At 40.9% G+C, this 20,991-nt stretch overlaps 1 protein-coding gene and 2 long non-coding RNA genes across 4 annotated transcripts in view; 2 read left to right on the top strand and 1 right to left on the bottom strand.

Moving 5' to 3' along the window:
• The window catches only part of LOC308387923, a 38,643-nt gene extending 37,782 nt beyond the window's left edge, over positions 1-861 (top strand). Inside the window, exon 4 of the long non-coding RNA XR_013970013.1 lies at positions 262-861. This is a non-coding gene — a long non-coding RNA (uncharacterized lncRNA). The remainder of the gene's footprint in view (positions 1-261) is intronic.
• Positions 1-4,397, bottom strand: part of LOC308387920 (A-type potassium channel modulatory protein KCNIP2-like) — a 130,042-nt gene extending 125,645 nt beyond the window's left edge. For both annotated transcript variants that reach the window (XM_080868307.1, XM_080868312.1), the window contains exon 1: positions 4,092-4,397. In XM_080868307.1, coding sequence (XP_080724433.1) covers positions 4,092-4,164 — 73 coding nt within the window. In that variant the 5' untranslated portion in view covers positions 4,165-4,397. The remainder of the gene's footprint in view (positions 1-4,091) is intronic.
• Positions 4,398-9,275: 4,878 nt separating this feature from the next.
• Positions 9,276-18,222, top strand: LOC308388456. The gene is made up of 4 exons (XR_013970099.1): positions 9,276-9,387; positions 9,977-10,173; positions 11,910-11,997; positions 18,116-18,222. It is a non-coding gene; the product is annotated as an uncharacterized lncRNA (long non-coding RNA).
• The last annotated feature ends 2,769 nt before the right edge of the window (positions 18,223-20,991 follow it).

Raw genomic sequence — 20,991 nt, 5'->3', positions numbered from 1 at the left:
TGTGTGTGTGTGTGTGTGTGTGTGTTTGTAATAAATAATCTGTCCAAATTAAGTGTGCAATTTGTAAGACTGTGACTTTAAAAGGTTAAAGAATTAAACACTTCGAAATTGAACTATTATCAGCAGAATATTAGCAGATAATTTATGTAAAAACAAGATACACTAATCATGCGAAACATTATGATCACCTGACTAATATTGTGTCGGCCCAAAAGAACAAACAACTGCGATGCACTGTATATTCTAATACCTTTCTTTCAGAACCAGCATCAACCTTTTTCAGCAATTTGATGTACGTCTACATCTGTTGGATCAGACAACATGGGCCAGCCTTCGCCACCCACGCCACCGCCCCCTGTTGTACTTCACTGTTCCATCCTTGGACTACTTTGTTACATTCTGACCACTGTAAATGTTCATTTGCTCTCTAATATATCCCACCCACCAACAGGTGCCATGACGGAGAGGTAATTAGTGTTTATCTCTTCACCTGTCAGTGTTCATAATGTTACAGTATGACTGATTTGTGTATATGTGTACTCTGCTGCTCAGAAATCTACTGAAGAGAGTCAGTGTAGCGTCAAGTTAATCCCAGTCAGAAATGAGAATAAGAAGAAGCAGCGCAGCCTGCTTTGAGATCTTTTCTACAGTCTGTTATTCTGACCACTAGTCAGTCATGGTGAAAGACTGGCAGTATATGAATGGAAGGTAACAGTAAAGGCAGGCAACAAACACTGGGCAGCAGGCTGAGTGAGACAGAAGATCAGTTTGCTGCAGTTACTGTACGTTTTCTTTTGAACTCCAAGGGAGTGACCCCTTTCCTGGTAACTCCCTGCAACCACCTGAGACTGTGCCAGTTGTTTTGACGTCCATAAGCTATAAATTAATTAAAGAAAAAAGGATCCTAACCCTGCTGTCTGCTATTGACCTGTTCTACAGTAATATATTCTACATATTGCACCTTCAGTAAAAGGCTAAAAATTGCTCCTTGTGGCAAGCTAAGCTGGTGTATTTAAAATGAATAGTTCCCTTTTGTCCCTTTTGTAAGTGTGTGTACATTTTCCTTTATACGCGTGTGTCAGTAAACCTTCCATTTTGTGCTGACTGTTGAAAGGTGGGCTATCGGCTCAGATGCCTAACAATGGAAGATGATGTTTTTCTGACATGTCTATCACGTGTTTTACATCCTCTGAACACAAGCACATGCATACACAATATTTTCTATCTGTAGCTGTCATTCAGGAAAAACAAATTCCATCACTTCTTGAGCCCTTCATAAAGATTTTTAGACCTCCACATGCAATATTTGATCCCTTAAAAGTGTGAGTGGATGTGGCAGATGATCCAAGCATGAAGACAGAAGGCATGGAAGAGGATGAAGGAGGAGCAAAAACTAAACATTTTGCTAAAATTTTTTAATACATGACATTTACCAACCTTGTCTTCCACTTCAGCGCAATGACTCGCACACACTTACTCTATCATATCACTAGCTTTTTGATAGTATTCTGGATTTGGGAGAGAGCCAAGGGAAGCTTTATTAAGTTGAGATAATAGCAATGTGCATATGCGAAGACATTGTATGTCTGTGTGTGTCTGTAGTTAATATGATTCCTCTTGAGTGTGGATTGTGAGGTGGAAGAGGAGATTACTGCACCACGCTTCTATAATTACCTCTCATCTCTCAGCCAGTGCTCTTACACACAACGGGGAATGCCAGGCTACCGCACACTCCAACACATGCACACACGCAGTGGGGTGCACTTCTGTACAATGTTGCAGGCTGAGAGGGAGTTATTTCTAGAGGGCTACATTTCACTCAAATTGTGATTGGAGACCGCCCACACTGCCTTTAAGCAACACAGGTCAGCCTCGCTCCGAGCACGCAAACACACACAGAGACGCACACACACTCATCCCGCTGAATCCCGTTCACCAGCTACTGGTAAGTAAGAAGAATGACTCACCTGTAACCGTCCTTCCCACACACACACACACACAAAACACCTAAGAACCCATTTTCACAAGTCATGCACACACATCACACTGTAGACTTTTTCTGCTTGGTCCCAATAATGAAGAAAAGTCTCCTATCATCTGTTCTGTCTCTGCTGCACAAACTCATGTGCACTTTGGGCCACTTTGTGGTCTTCTGCTTCAATAATATAGAGAAGAAAATGCCATAAACTAAAGATGTAATGAATACAGCATACAAGTTGCTTCACATTTTCTTGGCAGGAGCCTGCCTTAATCACCATGCAAACTATCAGGACTAAGTATGACTTAAAGTTGACAGCGACTTGCAAAGATGAATTAACCATGCTATTCACAGCTTTGAAAAAGCCGTTAATAACTATGCCAGAAGTAAATTGCTCCAGCACAGTGAATGACTTAGTACCGCTCTCTCGCCGCCTTTGCTCAACTATTAAAATAGCAATATGACTTCTTGTGGACAGTCAGACACAGGGGGGCAGTTCAGCAAGCTGAAGTGAAAAGAGAGAAGGGGATAAAATGATGTTTCTGATAGCTTAGATTAACATTACAGAGAGTTTTGTGTCCTGCTCTGTTACATTTCTAATCTAATCCTTATCTACATCAAACTCACATATGAAAATTCAAGGAAAAACAAGAAGAAGAACGAAATGCGGAACGAAAGAGGAGAAAAATAAGAAAGCTTATGGGTGTTTTTAAATTCAGCAGGAAAAAAAATAGTTGCTTTGAACTTTCAACAATGGGCAATAGAAAAAGTGTAGCTGCTGCTTCTTAGATCGCCCACGCATACTGTACATACCTGCACACAAAATATTCACAGCACGCACACTGTTGCAGACACTAACATCAGGGCCGCAGCAATCTTTTCCTAATTTAGGATGCATTAAAAATGTGACAAAGCATTGCTTAGCTGCTAATGCGTGGAAGAGTGCAAACGAGATTAAAGTGTCGCCTTCGAGCCTGAGGCATACAGCTGTCTGGACTGGACAGGGACAACTTCCCTTCGCAGGCCTGAGATGTGTTCAGGCATGAATGCGAGCAATTTATTTAGGCAGCTGGCACTTAATAAGCAAAACGGTGCACACATAAGCAGGGGGATGCTGTGAACACGCTGACTATAATGTGACAACTGACGGCAACAGGGAGTGTTTAGCTCTCAATGGGCACACACACACAAAGCATAGGTATGCACAGGGATGCTCGCTTGACACTCGATAAATTGGTTCATTATATCGCTGTAACACTAATGTGTGCCGAGTCTCATCTGTGCTGACAAAGTGCTACGAAAGGTGCTGTCTCTAGCTCACACGCATACATGCACACACAACAGTTTCGTTTCACTGTAGCTGGCACTATTGGACCAAGTTTATATTGATATTAGCCGCACTTGATAAAATATCACTCTCCTATTTTATTTCATTTTTTCAAAAGGTCCAAACTTGAACACAATAAGAGCACCGAGACATGACAGGTTCCCGTCTAAAGTGATAAAACGTCAAAAAGAGAGAAATGTGTTGGAACTTCATAATCTGGCAACTGGCTCCGGTCAGCCAAGTGATATATACCCGCAGCGCTTTTAGCACCAGTGGACACAGTTAGAGTAAGGTGGTCCCCCCATCGCTGAGCCAAGCCAGCAAAATCACACAGTTGATCACACTTAACATTCTTGCAGAAACAGTCCATCACTCGCCTACAATACGCACCACATTACGCAACTACAGCAACATGCAACACTGATACATTTAATGCTTTTTTGTCTTTTCAATGCACTGTTTCAACTTGTCCATCCTCTAACTCTTTTAGCTGACAAGCAAAAAACAATAAAACTATTTTAAAGTACTGATAAAAACAGTGAAGCTCGTTGTCAAAGTATGAAAAATGTGATTTATGCCCCTCCATTAAAACGTTTCTTTTTTTTTTCCCCCAAAAGGCAAAAGACATAAATTAGCAATTTTTTGAAGCATTTTTTTTTGAACAGTCTGGTGAACGGCGGACAGGTTGTAACATTTCAAAAGCACCTGAAGTTCGTGTTTTTTCCACAAAATATTGACCTGAAGCAAATCATTCAGCAACCACCGGTGTTACAGAAGCTCACTCACCCGTTAGCTGGTCATAGGATCCGTCCAGTTCTCTGGAGTCCGACAAGCTTTGGTCACGGTTTTTCGCCTTCATATTCCCTGTGTGCGCCGGAATGTGGAACTGTGGGAAACAGCTGATAATGTGTTGGCGATTCTTGCGAAAATAATTGTGGTTTGTTTTTCGCCTTCACTGAGGATGGCTACAAGTATAATGACATTAACAAGTCATATTTGCTTCGTCATGAAGGAAAAGGAGAGAGCCACGCGTGTGCCGTTATGTCGCGTGTCTGTTTCTGTGTGCGCTCTCGGCATCCAGAAGCTGAGTGAACCAAGAGCGCTCCTGGTCGCTACTTTCGCTTGGGCTGGCACGCGCGCGCACACACTTGACTGTGAACATGCGCACACGCAAACAGAAAGAGAAAAGAAAATTCAGAAAGATAAGATTTGACGGGAGGTCTTAAAACATGTAAAAGGTGAATAAAGTGTGAATATGAAAATACGGTGAATCCAGTTTCCCCCGTCTCCCAGCATTAGAGCCCTTTTGGCTTCATTCATGCAGCATGTCAGTGAGTTGGTCCTCTGCCTGAGTCTTTACCATTAATATCACCATCACATCCTCTTCAAATGTTCTCCAGAGCCAGAGCCAGGTCGGATGTGTACAGAGACATCAGCAGGAGCAACAAGGAGTTCAGCGCTGCTGCCAGGCAGAGGTTCTGACTATATCTGATCTATAAATACTCACTGGCACTGGGAAGTCTTGTGTCTATGCTTTTTCTTCCTCACTTCTCTCCTTTTCAGTGTCTTTGCCTCATTTTGCCTCACTCCTGCTCACTTACCACAATATGACATTTGGTCACAATCTGTCAAGCAATCTGTCTTTGATGCCAGAGTTTTCTACATTATATCAGGGGTTGCATCAATGATGATCTGTATCCTTCTAACCATGCTCCATGCATGAACAGTTGCAGCATCATCCTGTGTCACCTACTCTGCATTTGAGGCGATTTAGATGTTTCTTCCACTTGCACAAAAGAGCGCTGTTAACTGTAGTGACCTAGGTGCTACAGACCCCATTCACTATTATGTTTGCTCATCCAGCCTGCTCTCAGGGGAAATCCTTTGACATGTCAATTAGAAAAGTGTCACTGAAAGGTTGTTTGCATGACTTCAGCTTCATTTGGGCTGTCTTAAGTGTTCTGTCTGCAACTGAATATACACATTATGTGTGCATTTATCCCACGCAGTGTGCACATTGTGTCTGCAAGCAAATTGTTAGGGCATGTACCTCTGCACTTGTCTCATATGTAGTGTAACAAGACGGTTATGTAGAGGAGTGCTGCTGATGACAGCTTGCTTCTGTAAGAGATGATTTGGTTCCACATTAATTTTGAGTTAAGTAAAGTCTTTGCTATAATTTATTCTTGTTGAACTGCTCTTAAAAGTTAGTGATTTTGTTCAGCCATTCACTTCAGAAAGCGAATTTAAGAAAGTGTTACTGTCTTATTATGGAATTATTAAGGTGTTTTTCTAATCAAAATAAATAAAGTATTTTCAGTACAAAAAAGGACTGAATTATTAGTTTTGTTTCCCATTAAGGCGTTCAGTCTATTTTTCAGCTAGAACTGCTGGCTGACTGACGCACTGAAGTGAAAGTTTTTATCATCTCCAACTCAAATTTGAAAAGGAATGGAGCCAACCCCACCTCTGCCTGCAGATTTAATAACGTCTATATAAACTTTGTGATCACTTCTAATCACATTGACACAGTTTTGTGCGAAGCTGAGGAGAAAAAAAAAGCAAAATGAAAAAACTGGAGTATCTTATCTCTTATTGAGCTCCTCGCTGTGGTTTTATAACACATGTCAATTTCTGTGTTCTTGCGTGTTTACAGACCAAAAGACACATGGGGGTGACAGTTGCTACCTTAATAAACACTGGAAAAATAAACATGTCTTTGGCCCTGGTATATTGAGGCAGCTTGTCTGGGCATGTCTTTATTTTGTTCCTCTACTCTTATTGCAACTTGTTATTTTTTAATACATTTCCACCAACAGAAAGAGACCTTATCACTGCTTCTTTTACCTTTGCTCATTTGGTCAAACTTGGGAGCAGCAGGTGCATGAAAACATCCTCATATGTGGCGCTCTGGCTACTCATTACCTTGCAGATGCCTTCATGGCTGTTTTATCTGTTGGCATTTATAATTTCATTGTGAAGTACACCGGAAGGACACCAAAACACCTTGGAAAAGAGGTGAGATGAGGTCATGAGGAGTTGGATGTTCCCCCCGTTAAGCTTCATTTGAAACCTGCATGCTGCCAATAAACTGAGGGAGCCCGGCAATAACCGCAAGGCCTGCTTTTTCTGTCATCTAACACCAACAAAATATTTCACAGATACGGACAATTGGATAGTGATTGGATTTCTGTGTGTGGTAAATGAAATGAGACAAGGAGAGGTGGATTCTAAATGAAGCCGAGGAGGGGTGTGCGAGAATGAAGGATAGGGGAAGTGGGGAGATCGATTCATGGCCAGTTAGAGGGGATTTCAGTGATTCAAAGTTATAATAAAGAAAATGGGCAAGTCGCTGATGAGAAGGCTGCCTGTGACTGCAAAGCTAGCCATGTAGACAGACCTAGATGTGAATGTGTGCACGTCATAACTGTGCAGTGACCCAGAGACAACCTTGTTGTATCCCAGAACAGAATAGCAGGAACCAGCAACCAGGCATGATGCCAGCTGGATAGTGAGGTCTGCTGCTGTTTTGTTAGCAAGTTGTTGTTTGCATCTATAATTTTAACAGAGACCATCAGGGACAAACAAGGGTTTATTCATGCTTCTAATTCAAGATTATTTCCTGCTCTTCAACTATAAGGAGACGGCATTATTCATTTGCCATTTTTGTGAAAGGCTATTGAACTTCCCTGACACAACTCTCGGGAATATATCTACATATGCTAAAATGTACAATAATCTCCTCTTATGTCACAGCCCGATGTCAGTGTGCATGTGAAAGAAGCTGCACATTGCAAGATAGAAAATTCAAATCCAGCCCGAATTAGCTGCTTAATCCGAGCCAACCCATAAACCCCCAGCACCTTGTAACCAGATTTTTCACACCTCAAAGGCTCAAACAGGTTACGGACTGTGCTTGGTGTCTGTATGTAATTGATAAAAACTCAGAAGTAGGGAAGCAAAAGAGGAGAAGAAAGAAAAGGCTGTTGAGATGCACCCTATGGCTCCCCCTGCAACCCCAAGGTCAGTCCCCTGTCCTTGGTAACTCTTTCATGAGCCAAACTGCACTGTGAATATTAATAGCAAAAAACTCTGGGAACCCCAAACAAAGATTCATGCATGTTACTCAAGCAGAAAAGAATAAAAAAAAAAAAACAAATAAGAATATAACAAAAAGCACTGTCACAAAAACTATTGGTGTTTTTTTTCTCTCAAAAACAATATTAGATATTTGGAAATGTTTTTTGCAGTTTCGGTAATGGGAGAAAAAGGGTAACGATTCTTTGCCTGAACACTTCTGCAATTCAGCACAAAAAGATGGAATAAGAAGGATTAGCTTAGAAATAGCTGTCGCTGAGTATATTTGAAAGCCTGTAGCTTCTCACAGTAAAAAGAAAACCCTCCTTGTAAAGCAGCGTTATATAGAACTTCAAAGATCTAAATGACACTTCCCTTCATTATTCACTGCAGCCAGCAACCTCCAGCACAGAGCTGACAGTTTGCCCTCAGTCATGCAGCCAATACTGAGTGAGTGATTGATGACGTCCAGTGAGACACACAGACACACTCATGCATGCATGCACGCACACCCTCCAAGTACAAACTGAAGCACACTTATATTTATAGCAATATACACTTTCACATTAAATCACAAATCGGTAGAAAATATTCAAGCTGAATATCTTTATTGATATAGACTGTATGATTTGTTGAGAAGATAATGACGCAACAATGGTCAGTAAAACCAAAATCATCAACTTTTTGAATGATTTGAAATCATCAGTAAAGTTTATGACCTCTAAGTTCCTGAATGGACTCACAAAAACTGGGCACGGTCTTGACAGGATGGCAGATGGTGTCCTGGGGGATCTTCTCCCAGATCTGGATCAGGTCATCAGCGAGCTACTGTATAGTCTCTACTTTGGGCTGATTAATAATGCTATAGAGGTTCTCACTTGAATTCAGGTCTGGGGAACATAGTATCAATGTCTTCTAAAGCCCCGTGATTGGGGATGGGCATTAATAAGATTTTCACGATTCCGATTCCAGTTTCAATTCTGTTTAATGATTCGATTCTTTATTGATTCTCTTATCGATTCTTTTTAAAAAAGGAGAACACTAAGGTCGATTAGCTTAGAAATTTGTTTTATATCTTCTCTTTGAACAAGATAGAAATTTAGGAGTAACATGGCCTTACAAACCCAACAGTGAGATCTTAAGAGATCCAGCCTATGGCTCTTCAATGGGGTGTCACAGGGTCCCCAGGAAAAAAAAATTGTAAATGTAAAATAATAAAATAAATATTCTTCTGTAGCAATAACAAAGTATAACATAAATTATTCTGTAGCAATTACACAAGAACATCCAGTAATGTCCCTGCCTACAATTAAACACATTCACTTACCGAAAATCGGAGGCATGTGCTGCAAATGGGTGCAAGCCTTTTACCACAAACTTAGTCACTACTCGGTGACATTCGTCTATCCTGGCCTGAAAGGAGACGCTACCGGTAGACTGCAGCGAGAACTGCCAGCATCTGAGCCAGCCAGACTCTGTCTCTCTCATCATGGTCACCTAAATGCACAGTAATGGCAGGTTTTGTAATAAGGCAGATCGCGCTAACATAATATGCACTGTTAGTTGATTATTTGGGGTGGCTGTATCTCAGGTGGCAGAGCAGGTCAGCCACTAATCAGAAGGTCGGTGGTTCGATCCCAGGCTGCCTCCTGGCTGCATACCAAATATCCCTGGGCAAGATACTAACCCCATGTTTGCCTACTGGTGGTGGTCAGAGGGCCTGGTGGCGCCAGTGTCCGGCAGCCTCGCCTCTGTCAGTGCGCCCCAGGGCAGCTGTGGCTACAATGTAGCTTGCTATCACCAGTGTGTGAATGTGTGTGTGAATGGGTGAATGACTGAATGTAGTGTGAAGCGCTTTGGGGTCCTTAGGGACTAGAAAAGCGCTATACAAATGCAGGCCATTTACCTGCCGCATTAACGGGAGAGGACGTGCAAACGTTACCGCTGCTGCTGGGTTGAGATTCACGAGTCCGGAGCGGAATTAAAAACACGACATTCATTTAAGGTTATCGCGTGTTTTGTGAGCAAATGCTTTTGCATATTCATAGTGTTTCCTCCCTTAAATGAAACATCTACTTTTCAAGTATTGCAAGTTGTCCTGTTGTCATCCGTTCTCGTAAAGTATAACCAAACTTTTGAGCGTTTGAGCCGCTTAGGCGCCGTGTTTACTGCCAGGTAAATGACGCTCCGCAACGTGGTGACGTCATTCGGGGCAACTGGAATCGATAAGGGAATCGTTTGAAAAAATGGCAAACAATTCCAAGGAATTGAAACAGTGGGAACCGGTTCTCAACAAGAACCAGTTTTCGATACCCATCCCTACCCGTGATGGCATATATGATTGTGCAATTCTGGAGGAACCAGAGTACTTGAGCAACAGTGACAGGAACACTACCTGAAAGCAAAACTATTCACTTTTTGGTTGTTTTGTTGTTGCCAGTGCTCCTGTTGTCACTTTCATTAGTAGTTGAAATGGATTCACAGCAGCTTTTGCTTCATAACCAGACAGAACGACAGTTTGAAGTTTAACTTACTTTGTGTTATACTGTTTTGTTTTTGTTTCCTGACTTCTTTTGGCTGTGGGTTTTCCACAGTGCCTGCTCTCCTCCTCTGGGTGGAGCCTTCATCGTACCTCCCAGGATTCCCACCTGAAGCTAATCAGACCGGCTGTATTTATGACCAACGTTCTCTACCAGCCTTCGTCAGAATATCTGCTAACTTAGTCGGATCACCAAACCTTGCCATAACCTCTCACTCCTGGACGCTGGTCTCCTCTGCTCACTCACAGCTGGTAACGTTGCTTTGCATGCTCTTTAGCTTCACCTGCCTCCCTCCCTGCACCTCTGCCTTGGATTCCTTGGAACAATTCTCCACTGACCCACTCACTCAGGCCACTACCTCATGCCCCCCTCTTGCATTAGTTCACCAGCTGACAAATGCCGTAGACCACCAGCTCTCCAATCACAGTTTGCCTGTCAGTCCTGTGCGCCTGTATCCAGTCGCTCAGCCCGGAGCGCACTGTTCATATATATTGCATTTAATTATTCCCAGTCTAGAATCTCGTAGCTCATGTTAACTATTCATAGGTTTGTTCACAGTTCAGCTCATGCTAATCACTCAGTCTTGTTCAGAGCTTTAGTTCTTTATTTCCAAGTTGCCTTATATGAAAGGCAACTTAGAACTTGTTTCTCATATACACATATCTATCGATCGATTGATAGATAGAAGATCTCTATAGATCTATAGATATATTTAAATAAGATCCACAACTTCTTCTGAAGGCCTTCGAGAGGTCATTAGACATATGTGATAACAGCAAAGCGAGCACCTAATCGGGAACCCCAATTCCAATTTCATGGATTTTAAGGTGTGATAAATGTAGGGGTGTACTCAGTTTTCCATGTGATTGTTTGGTAATGTATTTACATTATGACGTTCAGTAGAAATATCACATCATTTGTCTGAGCAAGTCACTTTTATTTACAAGAAATGTTTGTCCAGATATATCAAAGAAGTTAATTATTGCCATGAATTGTATTTATTTTTATATATATGAAACCTAAATACAAAAGCTGCAAACTCCACAGCTACAGTTGTTTCATACATTATGCTTTTCAGACCCATACAATAATTTTTTTATAGAGTTTTAATAACCAGGGCAGTAGTCCCCAAACCATATACTGTCATCTAAACTTGAAAAGAGTTGCAGATTCTCTTCCTAGCTCATCCCCAGTCCTTTAGTGGTTTATTCTCATCTTAACCTTGTATTAATAGTTCATTCTGTTTTCATCAAACATGCTCTGGGCCTAATCCAAAGTGACTGTGTGCTCTCCCTCACTGCACGTCCCCACCGTGCTCATTCCCTTCTCTCTCTGCATCTTCATCCAACCCCTCCTCTAAGCCGCTCATATGCAATTATGCAATTCAGAAAAAGGACAAGTGTGTGACCTTCAGAAAACATGAACTGATTCCCTCTCCATGTGTAATCACACTTGACTGAAATCGTTTTCATTCTGTACTATGATGTCGTCCCAGTAAAAGAAGGAGAGTGTAAACCATGACCCACAGGTTAGTTTAGTGTTACAAGGAAGGATTCAAATCCTGATCGTTTTTGACAGATGTCAGCTGGGCTGCAGCTACCGACGTCACCTTTTGCCTGAGGGATGACATCCCCTGAGACAGAGTGGCACACACATGCAGTCGTGCCATAACTTGTCTGTCATCTCAGTGGCACAGAGTGGGTGTCTGGGAATTTATAACCAATCTCTTTACTTGCTGTCTTGCTATAATGTAACCCTGCTTTTGCTTTAGGTCTAGAGCACCACAGAGACCAGCTGAATAATGTTGCATATCTTTATGTTTAGTGGCTCCCAGGCAAGAAAACCAGGTGGAATAGAGGCTTGTATGAATTACTCATGAGTGTAAAAGTGTAAAGTGCATGCTTTCGTTCTTTTTCTTGCTCTTTTTCTCTAACTTGCTGTCTTCATTCATTTTTTTTCCTTACAAGTGTTTTCTGCCTTTTTGCAGTCTTCTCCAGTCCTGCCATGTGTCTTTGTGAAGTCTGTCCCAGACACGTCCTCTCTGACCAGACAGTGGAGTCATTTCTGTGAAAAAGGTAGGCAAACAGACTCACGCAGCCACACACATTAAGGCTGGAGCATATTATTCAGAGGTGCCCTCTGTGATTGGTTAATCAGCAGACAGTTGGTGTTTGCCCAAATCGTTCATCTTTTATGTGCCGTGTTCCTTTTTCAAAGTCATTCGAGTTATTTTTAGAAGGAGCTAAGTTCATAGAAAAAAATAATTTATTAATAATAATAACTTAAAAACAAAATTTTGGTGCTAAGTTGTAAAAACAAAATTGCTAAATACATAAAATTTTGGAGGAATATTGAGGAGAGGTAGAGGATATATTCGGCAATGGATGCTATGGAGCTGAAAGGTAGGACTTTAAAAGGGAGGCTACAGAGAAGGTTCATGGATGGAGTAACAGAGGACATGCGGAGCTTTAGTGTGACAGAAGAGGATTTAAGAGATCGGGTGAGATTGAGGCAAATGATCCAGGAGCAGCTGAAGAAGATGAAGAGGACATTATATTTTGGAGGATGTTGATAAATAGCATAATTACAGATGCATTAGGTTTTCTAAAAAAAAAAAAAAAAGAAATGTTCTGACTGAATGCCTACTCCCCTATTTCACCATGAAATGCAATGTTCCTCCATCACAAAAGGTTAGCAGCCTTGGTTGAACATCGAGCATCGTCGTTTTTTTCCTCTGTTACTGTCATCCCTCTCTGTGCTTTAAAAATAAATAAATAAATAATAATAGCAAAATATGCCCAAAATGTATTCAAGAGTCACGCTGTCTGAAAAGATGTGCATGCATTGGAGCATTCACTCAGGTGCACATGTAGTTCCGGTGCTACCCAGGCTAAAAACAAGTGGTATTAAGTGGACCAAGAGGCTGTTGTTTACACCAGAAACCTCAAATTGATTTGCTTATTGGATACCTGATTGCATTGCTCTCAATTTAACCGTCCAAGATGAAACACCGCTGAAATTCAAAGTTAATAGGCATGATTGGAAGCACACAATAATCACTTTATAATCACCTGGTGTTTTCTATTCGGGTGTAACAGTCAATGTTCAAAGTGATTCTACATTGATTTTTTTTTTAAGAGCACTGTCTGGTTTCATGTTCACCTCACAGCGCTGATGCGATACATGTCCTTCCATCAGAGAAATGTAACCCCAGCTCATGTACTCAAGCAATAGCAGCAAACAAATACACTGGATCCACATGTCTATATGGATGTAGTCAATCAAAGCGAGAAAGAGAAAGAGGTGGGTTTAATGTCAAGATATTGATTAGAAAGTGAATCCACAAACATCTGTTACCTATTCAACGTTTTTCCACAGCAATCTTATTATCACTTCCCATTTCCCTGATGTGTCATTGATCTGTTGCCTCAAATGAATTGTCTTAACGTTATAAAACCCATTCATATTTTTCATCAGTGTGCCATAAGTGCAAATGGTTTTAATGTGTTGGACAAACACTCAGAATAACAAATCGCCCTGGCTTCGGTGAGGATGGCTAAATAGCCATTAGTAGGGAAGAAAAGCCCATAAAATCATCCTCTGATAGATGTCTTGGGTGTGCTTGGCTGAAGCAGGCGCATGGGTTTTATAGGCACGAGCAGGGGAGGGGGGGAAAAAAAGCCACTAAGGGAGATGAATGGAGAGCAAAGACCGGTGAGTAGATGCAGGATATGATGGAGAGAGCAAACAGGAAAAATGTCAATATGCCGAGCAGACAAAAGGATGGAGTCTGGTGGGCCGGAAACTCTCTACCCCAGCCTCTACCCTGAAAAGTGTTGTCCCATTAATGTCGCCCAAGGGCTGTTTTCATGCTGCAGCCAAAGTTGTTGATAGTGTGGTGGAGGGGGAGCGGGTTTGCATTCCTGCTGTCATAGCTCAGTCTCTCTCCACTTGTCTCCGCAGTGAGAGACAGGAGCAGCAGGCATCTGAATTACCACTACATGGTGAGATGATTTCCTCTCTCGTGATGCTCTTAAGAACCCCCCTTTTTTTTTATCAGGATGCTCTTTACAACATTGCCGGCTCTCTTACTCATTGTCAATCTAATTACTCTGACCATCTGTAAAGTGGCTGCGTGATCAGTCTGCTATGATACCAGCGCAGAATGAAAAAGATGAATGGGAACTATAGAAATTCGATTTGACTCTATAACATATTAGATAATTCTAACTTCAGCATGAAGACTTAATGGTCAGAACAGCCTTCTGAGTCAAACCCAGCGACACAGATAATGCTCGAGTTAAGTGATTCAAATGCATCGTGTCAAATCAGCCATTGTTTAGTGTGTGTTCCTATGTGTGTGAAGTGTGTTATCTGTTTGTATGCACCAATTGTGAACGTGCATGTGTGTCCTAGGGGTGTTGAATAAGTAATGCAGAGGCGCCTAATGAAAGATAATGTCTAGTTAATGATCTGTCAAAATGAAGTGTTTGGTTATTGAAGAAGGGATCATCTCAGGCTTTAATTTCCACCCTGTGACTCATATTGGAGGATATTACTTCTATGTACACACATATTCACGTGTACATATAGTACACACAAACAAAAGGGAAAAAAAATACAAATACATTTCAGTGCAGAGTGCATAATGCTCAGGCTTTGCCAGCGAATGCGGGTTTGTTTGTGCCTATACGAGAAGTGCCGAAGCATCTCATCAACCACTTCAGCTGCCTGCGGATTAACAGAGGAGATGGAAAGAGAGCACAACAGCCAAACCACCCATAAATGGCCATCTAGCCAACAGCTATGGAGGAAGGATTAGCCTCTGCTTTATTCACCACACATAGCTGTCAGGAAGAGCCCTTACTGCTAATCTTGGCAACAGCTCTCCTTCTCAGTGGGGCCAAGCAGCTACAGAATAATTCTGATTACTTGAAGTAATGAGTGTTGCTGTGATTTACTATAAAGAGACTGAACTGAAACAATGCACAGTCAGGCAGGCCACGAGTGAATGGACTCTTGAATGAAAGACGAGCTAAGAGACAGCACACGTTAAAGTGGATAAACACTGATAAGATGATGAGTGAAAACATGCACGTGGCTTTAAGCAGGGAAAAGAATTGTCAATGAAGAGGTCGCACACAGGTCAGAAGGGCTATTTAATTCTGAAAAAGAGCAGATAGTGGAGGAAAGACAGATGGGAATGCAACAAAGATTGACTGAGCTTCTCTTTGTGTGGCTGGTTAAATTTACAATTAACTAATTCATCAAAATTTTAATCTCTACTTATATCAATATGTAATTTCAGCTGTTAAATTAGGCAAAAATAAAATGCATGCATTTCTTAGAGAATATGAAATTTTGCTGCTTCTTTTTGTAAACTAAAATGTCATTAATAATAAAACACTTTGTTTGAATCTGTACTGTATTTCATTTCCTTTATGGGGGACACTTCCAGAAATAAGATCCTAATGGGACGCAGGCTTCCCAGTTTAAAAAAATGATGACAGGCGACCCACGGAGGTAATGTCTGACACGAGCACAAACAGAGCTAATAAACAACATTATGAAACTAACCCGTAGTAGATGGATTAAATTGGAGGGAAACACAGAGGCAATTGGTGGGTTGCCTCAGTTGAAACATGCTTTTTCAGGGAAAGCAAACAGGATGTTGCTAGACAGAAAGGACAACAACCCACAGAGTGGGGGAAAATGATGGAAACCAACGCAGGCACAGGACAGAGCAAGATACAGTAGATTCCTTTGATTTGCTGATCAAGATAAAAGTCATGCATCTTCTAAGACTAACAGAGAAAAGGAAGTGGTGACTATATTAGGAAATGGCAGTTTATGTATTACAGCTGGTACATCAGCTTGCAAAAGCAGATGTCCACATGTAATAAGTAACAGAATAATAAAGTATGAAAATTCTACCACTCAAAACTGGAACACAGACAAGCTATATCATGTACTGTATCAGATAACCACATGAAATATTCTCCAAAAGGCACCAATCCCACAAAAAGGGTTTAGAACGTGCAGAGATGAGAAACCAATGAGCTATGGCTACCAGTGTTGGTGTCCGCTAATACTAATCGTAGAAACCTTAAGCTCTGAAGCGGTTTATATCAGAGAGTTATAACATTCAACATCACCAATCTGAAGCAAAGGAAAGAATTTGCTAATCCACCAAAGCTTTTATTTAGCAAGAAAGCTGCATGAAAATGAAACACTGCTCCTTAAACACAGCTGCATAACCAGATTTGGATGAACCCATTTTCCCAGCCTTGTCCACCATCTAGTTATTGCCTACCATGTGACTCCTGAATCCAACTCCTGGGGTCTGGTTTAAGCACAAATCAGTCCGTCTTCTCCACAGAGATTAGCGGTATTGCATCCTGTGCTATTGCTGCTGCTTAACTTCTTTGGTTGTCTTTTTAAACTCACTAGCTTTAAGCTAACAAATGCATGTAGATTCACTTAATTTTACTCGATGTTATGCCCGTTTCCCATTGTCATTTTAGAGATGTTGCTGCTGCTCACCAAAACAATAGTGCCAGACAAAATACTGCATGTGAAATTTTCATTTTATTTGTTTTCATTTATGACAACATATCTCAACACATACTTATAAAATTTGGTGAAGATATTTGGGGTGGCTGTGGCTCAGGTGGTAGAGCAGATCAGCTACTGACTGGGAGGTTGGTGGTTTAATCATTGGCTTCCCCAGTCTGCATACCAAGTATCCTTGGGCAAGATACTAACCCCAAGTTGCTCTCTGATGCGTCCATCGGAGTGTGAGTGCTTAGATTGCACTTAAGTATAGAAGGAAGTGCTTGTATGAGTGGGTGCGAATGGGTGAATGAGGCATGTTGTATACAGCGCTTTGAGTACTCCAGGAGAGTAGAAAAGCACTATATGAGAATCAGTTCATTACCATATTTATCCGGTTCAGTTGCCACACTATTAATCTTAATGACTTTTGAGACTTTTCCTTTGGGAGATTCACATTCATGCTTCTGAGAAAAAAATATTCAAACAAACTGCCATAAAATGTGGTTCAGACATTCATTCCCTCTTTAGATGAACTATAGTAACTCTGGTCATCTTTTTCAGTAGCAGTTCTTTGGTGGATGACCAAAAGCCTTGTGAAGATACAGCATTCATTCAAGCTATGCTTCACACAGTGTACTATTATTATTATTATTATGAATGGAAAATAAATGCAGTGAATATATCAGTATCGTTACATTTCCTACTTCTTAATTATTTAACAAGCTGAGATTTTTATGTTTTTTGTAACTGATAATATGCTTGTTTTGTCCATTTAAAAGGAAAATTGGAGCAACATCTCTAAAAGCTGGTTTAGTGCTAGGCAAAAATCTCCTCTTGTGGTGCCTGAGACACAAACTCCAAACCATAGCTGCTCATTGCTGATTGGTTCATTCACACTGACCACTGGCCTCCTAATCAAGTGAAACCTTCTGGATTCTGTACATACATAAAGACTTATACTGACAGACAGGATATTAAATCAGGGCTGGCAGAGCACCTGTTTATAGTATACTTACTGTGATGGATAAATGGTAAATGGTAAATGGCCTGCATTTGTATAGCGCTTTACTAGTCCCTAAGGACCCCAAAGCGCTTTACACTACATTCAGTCATTCACCCATTCACACACACATTCACACACTGGCAATGGCAAGCTACATTGATAAGACACACGGTGCAAGTCTGAGGGAAGCTGTCTGATCATTTTAGAGTAAAAGACATGAATTTTGTTTTCCCCTCTGGTTATTTTTCCCTGAGGCTCCACCACAAACTTGGGTTTAATAAAGATAGGGAGCCACAAGTCACGGTCCTCCAGTGCTCCTGTGCTGGCTAGCTCATTTCTATGTTTTCTCTTCTCTTTATTGCTCGCCCTCTCTCTCTTACTATTTGTCACCCAAAACCTGTCTCAGTGCTGGTGACTGTGCATGTTTGTGTGTTAATCACACCTGTGTTTTCAGGGGCGGGTCCTCCTCTGGTGTCCCAACCTTGCATTCTGCACACCTGGAAGTAATGAGCTCACCTGTTAGCAATTATCTGAGTCCCATTCTCCTAATTAAGAGGAGGGAAGACCCTCAGTTGAAACCTGATTGTTGTTTTTGCCCTGCAACTTTATCTTAGCTTCTGTTCTTCTCTTTGCAGAAACCTGGAAGTGGGAAACAGTGAGTTGCTGAGAGAGAGAGATTTCTGTGGATGTGTCTGTGGGACCCTTGCCCTCGCTAACTGAAACTTCTTTGTCTTGCACGTTTAACTATTGTAAATAAATATTTTGAACAATTGTCCCAATTCTGCACATTGAGTCCAGTCTGGACCACTATGACAACATGTTGCTTTCTGCGCACTTTTTTTTTTTTTTTTATCAATAAAACTGTTTCAAATGTTTGTGTTGAATCTTTCTTGTCTCATGAATGCAGCTTTTCATTTTTTCTCGTAGAGATTTATTTATGTAGATGTTTTCTGATTTCAGCCTGCTTCCCATTTAATCATTCTTTCAATGACACAGCTCGAAACTTTGCCGTAGTCTATTGATTCCCAGGCGAGTATGCACTGTAATCAGTGTGCTTTGCTATCCATAAAGGCTCCATCTCTGTGTGTTGTCCCACTTAAGATTGGCATTTTACTTTGTGTAGTCAATAATATTATAAACTAGTGGCGTGTCATCACTTTAATTTATGGAGACTGTGTCCCTCATTGACACCGGGGAATTTAAATGGATTCCCTATCTACTGCAGTGCAACCCAACTTCTGCCCCAAGGCTTCCATCTGTCCTTAAATGCCACCACACTGTGTGTGCGGGCTTATAATGACCTAGCAGTAAAGAATGCACATGGGATATATGTGACACCACTGGCAAAGCAGAGGAGCCATTTCATTGCATCTCACTGACTCTCATAAATCATTTGCAGGCTGAGGAGGTCTACTGCATCCTGAAGAGCTGCCATCAAAAGATTTCTTAAAACAAATCTCATGTAAGTTGAGATCAGTTAATATTTTAATGATCTAACCTTTCTTAGAATGAACTAAATCTACAAGAATTCCACTTATCTCAGCTATTTTCTTTTATTTCTAGTCTTAAACAAAATCCAGTCAGACGCTCAGATGATCAGCATTCAGCTCAGCACCCTCCTGTACCTGTTGTGAGGGGAGCGGTGCAAGAGCCAAGCTGGCTCAGGCTTCCTGCTGTTTCCTCCCACAGGGCAGAGTTATCATCAAACAGGGACACTTCACTGGAGTTCACCCGATCTCTGTCACCTAACCACTAGCTTAGTGCCACATGGCCACACAGACTGAAGATTAGGAGACAGATCTATATGGAAGTAGTAGATGTAGTGTTAATCAAAAAACAAGAACACAAGAAAAGCTAGCCCCAAATATACCCTCTATAATCATGCTGTTGCAGATTTCTTTGTTGTGAACACACACAGCTCAGTTAACATGATTTTGGACACAATTTTTGTTATTTCAGTTGGTTATTTGATGAATATTGCCTTAAAATGTTGTCTTTCAGCTTCATTTGAGGGACTGGATTAAAAAAAATCTAATTTATTATCTAATATTGAACAATTCTCTATTTTTAAGGATTCAAAGATAATTAAATGATAATTTTTCATTCTTTTTCTAAGAATTAGTTGGACACAATGTGTTTGTTCATGAGTCTCTCTACCTTTAGTTTTGCCTACAGCGAGTTAATTAGGTTGAAAACAGGTGAATGGCTCACTTCACTTCTTTATCTCCAAAAACTTTGAGGATTCTTTTATGTGCTTTGCGTCATTGTCCATCTAAACTTTGAAAACTGTAGAATGAATTTTGTTGTATTTGATGAATATGAGCACAAAGTTCAGGTGTGTAAACTTCATCATTTGTCTGCCAATTAACACCGTTTATCCAGGCAATGGATGATCACCTCATCACACTGACACCAGAGTATCTTATAGATGATTTTGCACATTTCAAACTTCATCTTCATTTTTTTCTTTCCCATTCATTTAGCACAGGCTAATCATAGTATCATGTGTCCAGACAGGAACTGTGCTCTGTTCTGAGCCCCTTCTTGTTTGTGGTGGTGATGGACGAGTTCGCAGATGAAGTGGGGCAGGATTGTCCATGGACTATGATACTCGCAGATGAAACAGTGACATATAGTGAGACCAGGGTGCAGGAGTAAGAGAGCCTGGAGAGGTGAGGGTATGCTCTTCAGAAAAAAAGGAAAGAAAGTCAGGAGAAGCAAAACAGAACACGTGCATGAATGACAGGTGTAAAAGTGAAGCTACAAGAAGATAAAGAAGGTAAAGAGGTAAAGTTAAAGGTAGATGAATTTAAATACCTGGAGCCAAATATCCAAAGCCTCTGGAACAAATGGTAAATGTTCCAAGTGGGTTTTGTTTTTATGTTTAGGTTAGGGTTGCTGTAAGCTATATTTAGGTTACTCATGTCAGTTTGCTTATGATAGTTTTTAATAGCATTAGCTAACTTCTTGGCTAATACTTCCTGAATTGCACAGGCAACTGGATTAGTCAGTTGCAATGCTCATCCTGGACCATGGAAAGGATCCTACGATCATTAAACACTGCTGTCTTCTGTGTATGTCCAGGCCATTTATGTTGCCAAACATTTTTCTCGGAATCTACCAAACTACTGATTTTGGACACTTCTGCCACTCCTGCTGCTCTCTTTGATGGATTTTTGGGGGGGTATGTTTTTTCCAGCTTCTTTGGCTTGCATTGAGGATACCTTTGACCAGGTGTTGTGGTTTCACAGCTACATCTTCCCAATGCAAATGCCACCTTTGGAATCATTTACAAATCTTCTACCTGCTTTAACATCAGCAGTCTACATGGGTTTTACCAGCATAGCTCTACATGTTAAGTTTAAGATAGTAGAGAAAAAAAATAGAAAGTTAAAACTTCTGCAAATGTAACTTAACTTTTAGACCGTCATTACTTTCAATAGATGTTTTATTCCATAGGAGAATTTCTTATTTAGCACTTAACAATGACTTTTCTCTAGTTCAAGTTTCC

This window comes from Rhamphochromis sp. 'chilingali' (assembly GCF_963969265.1).
Source record: "Rhamphochromis sp. 'chilingali' genome assembly, chromosome: 20".
NCBI lineage: Eukaryota > Metazoa > Chordata > Actinopteri > Cichliformes > Cichlidae > Rhamphochromis > Rhamphochromis sp. 'chilingali'.
The sequence above is the reverse complement of the archived record's forward strand: the minus strand, read 5'-3'. Positions and strand labels throughout refer to the sequence as shown.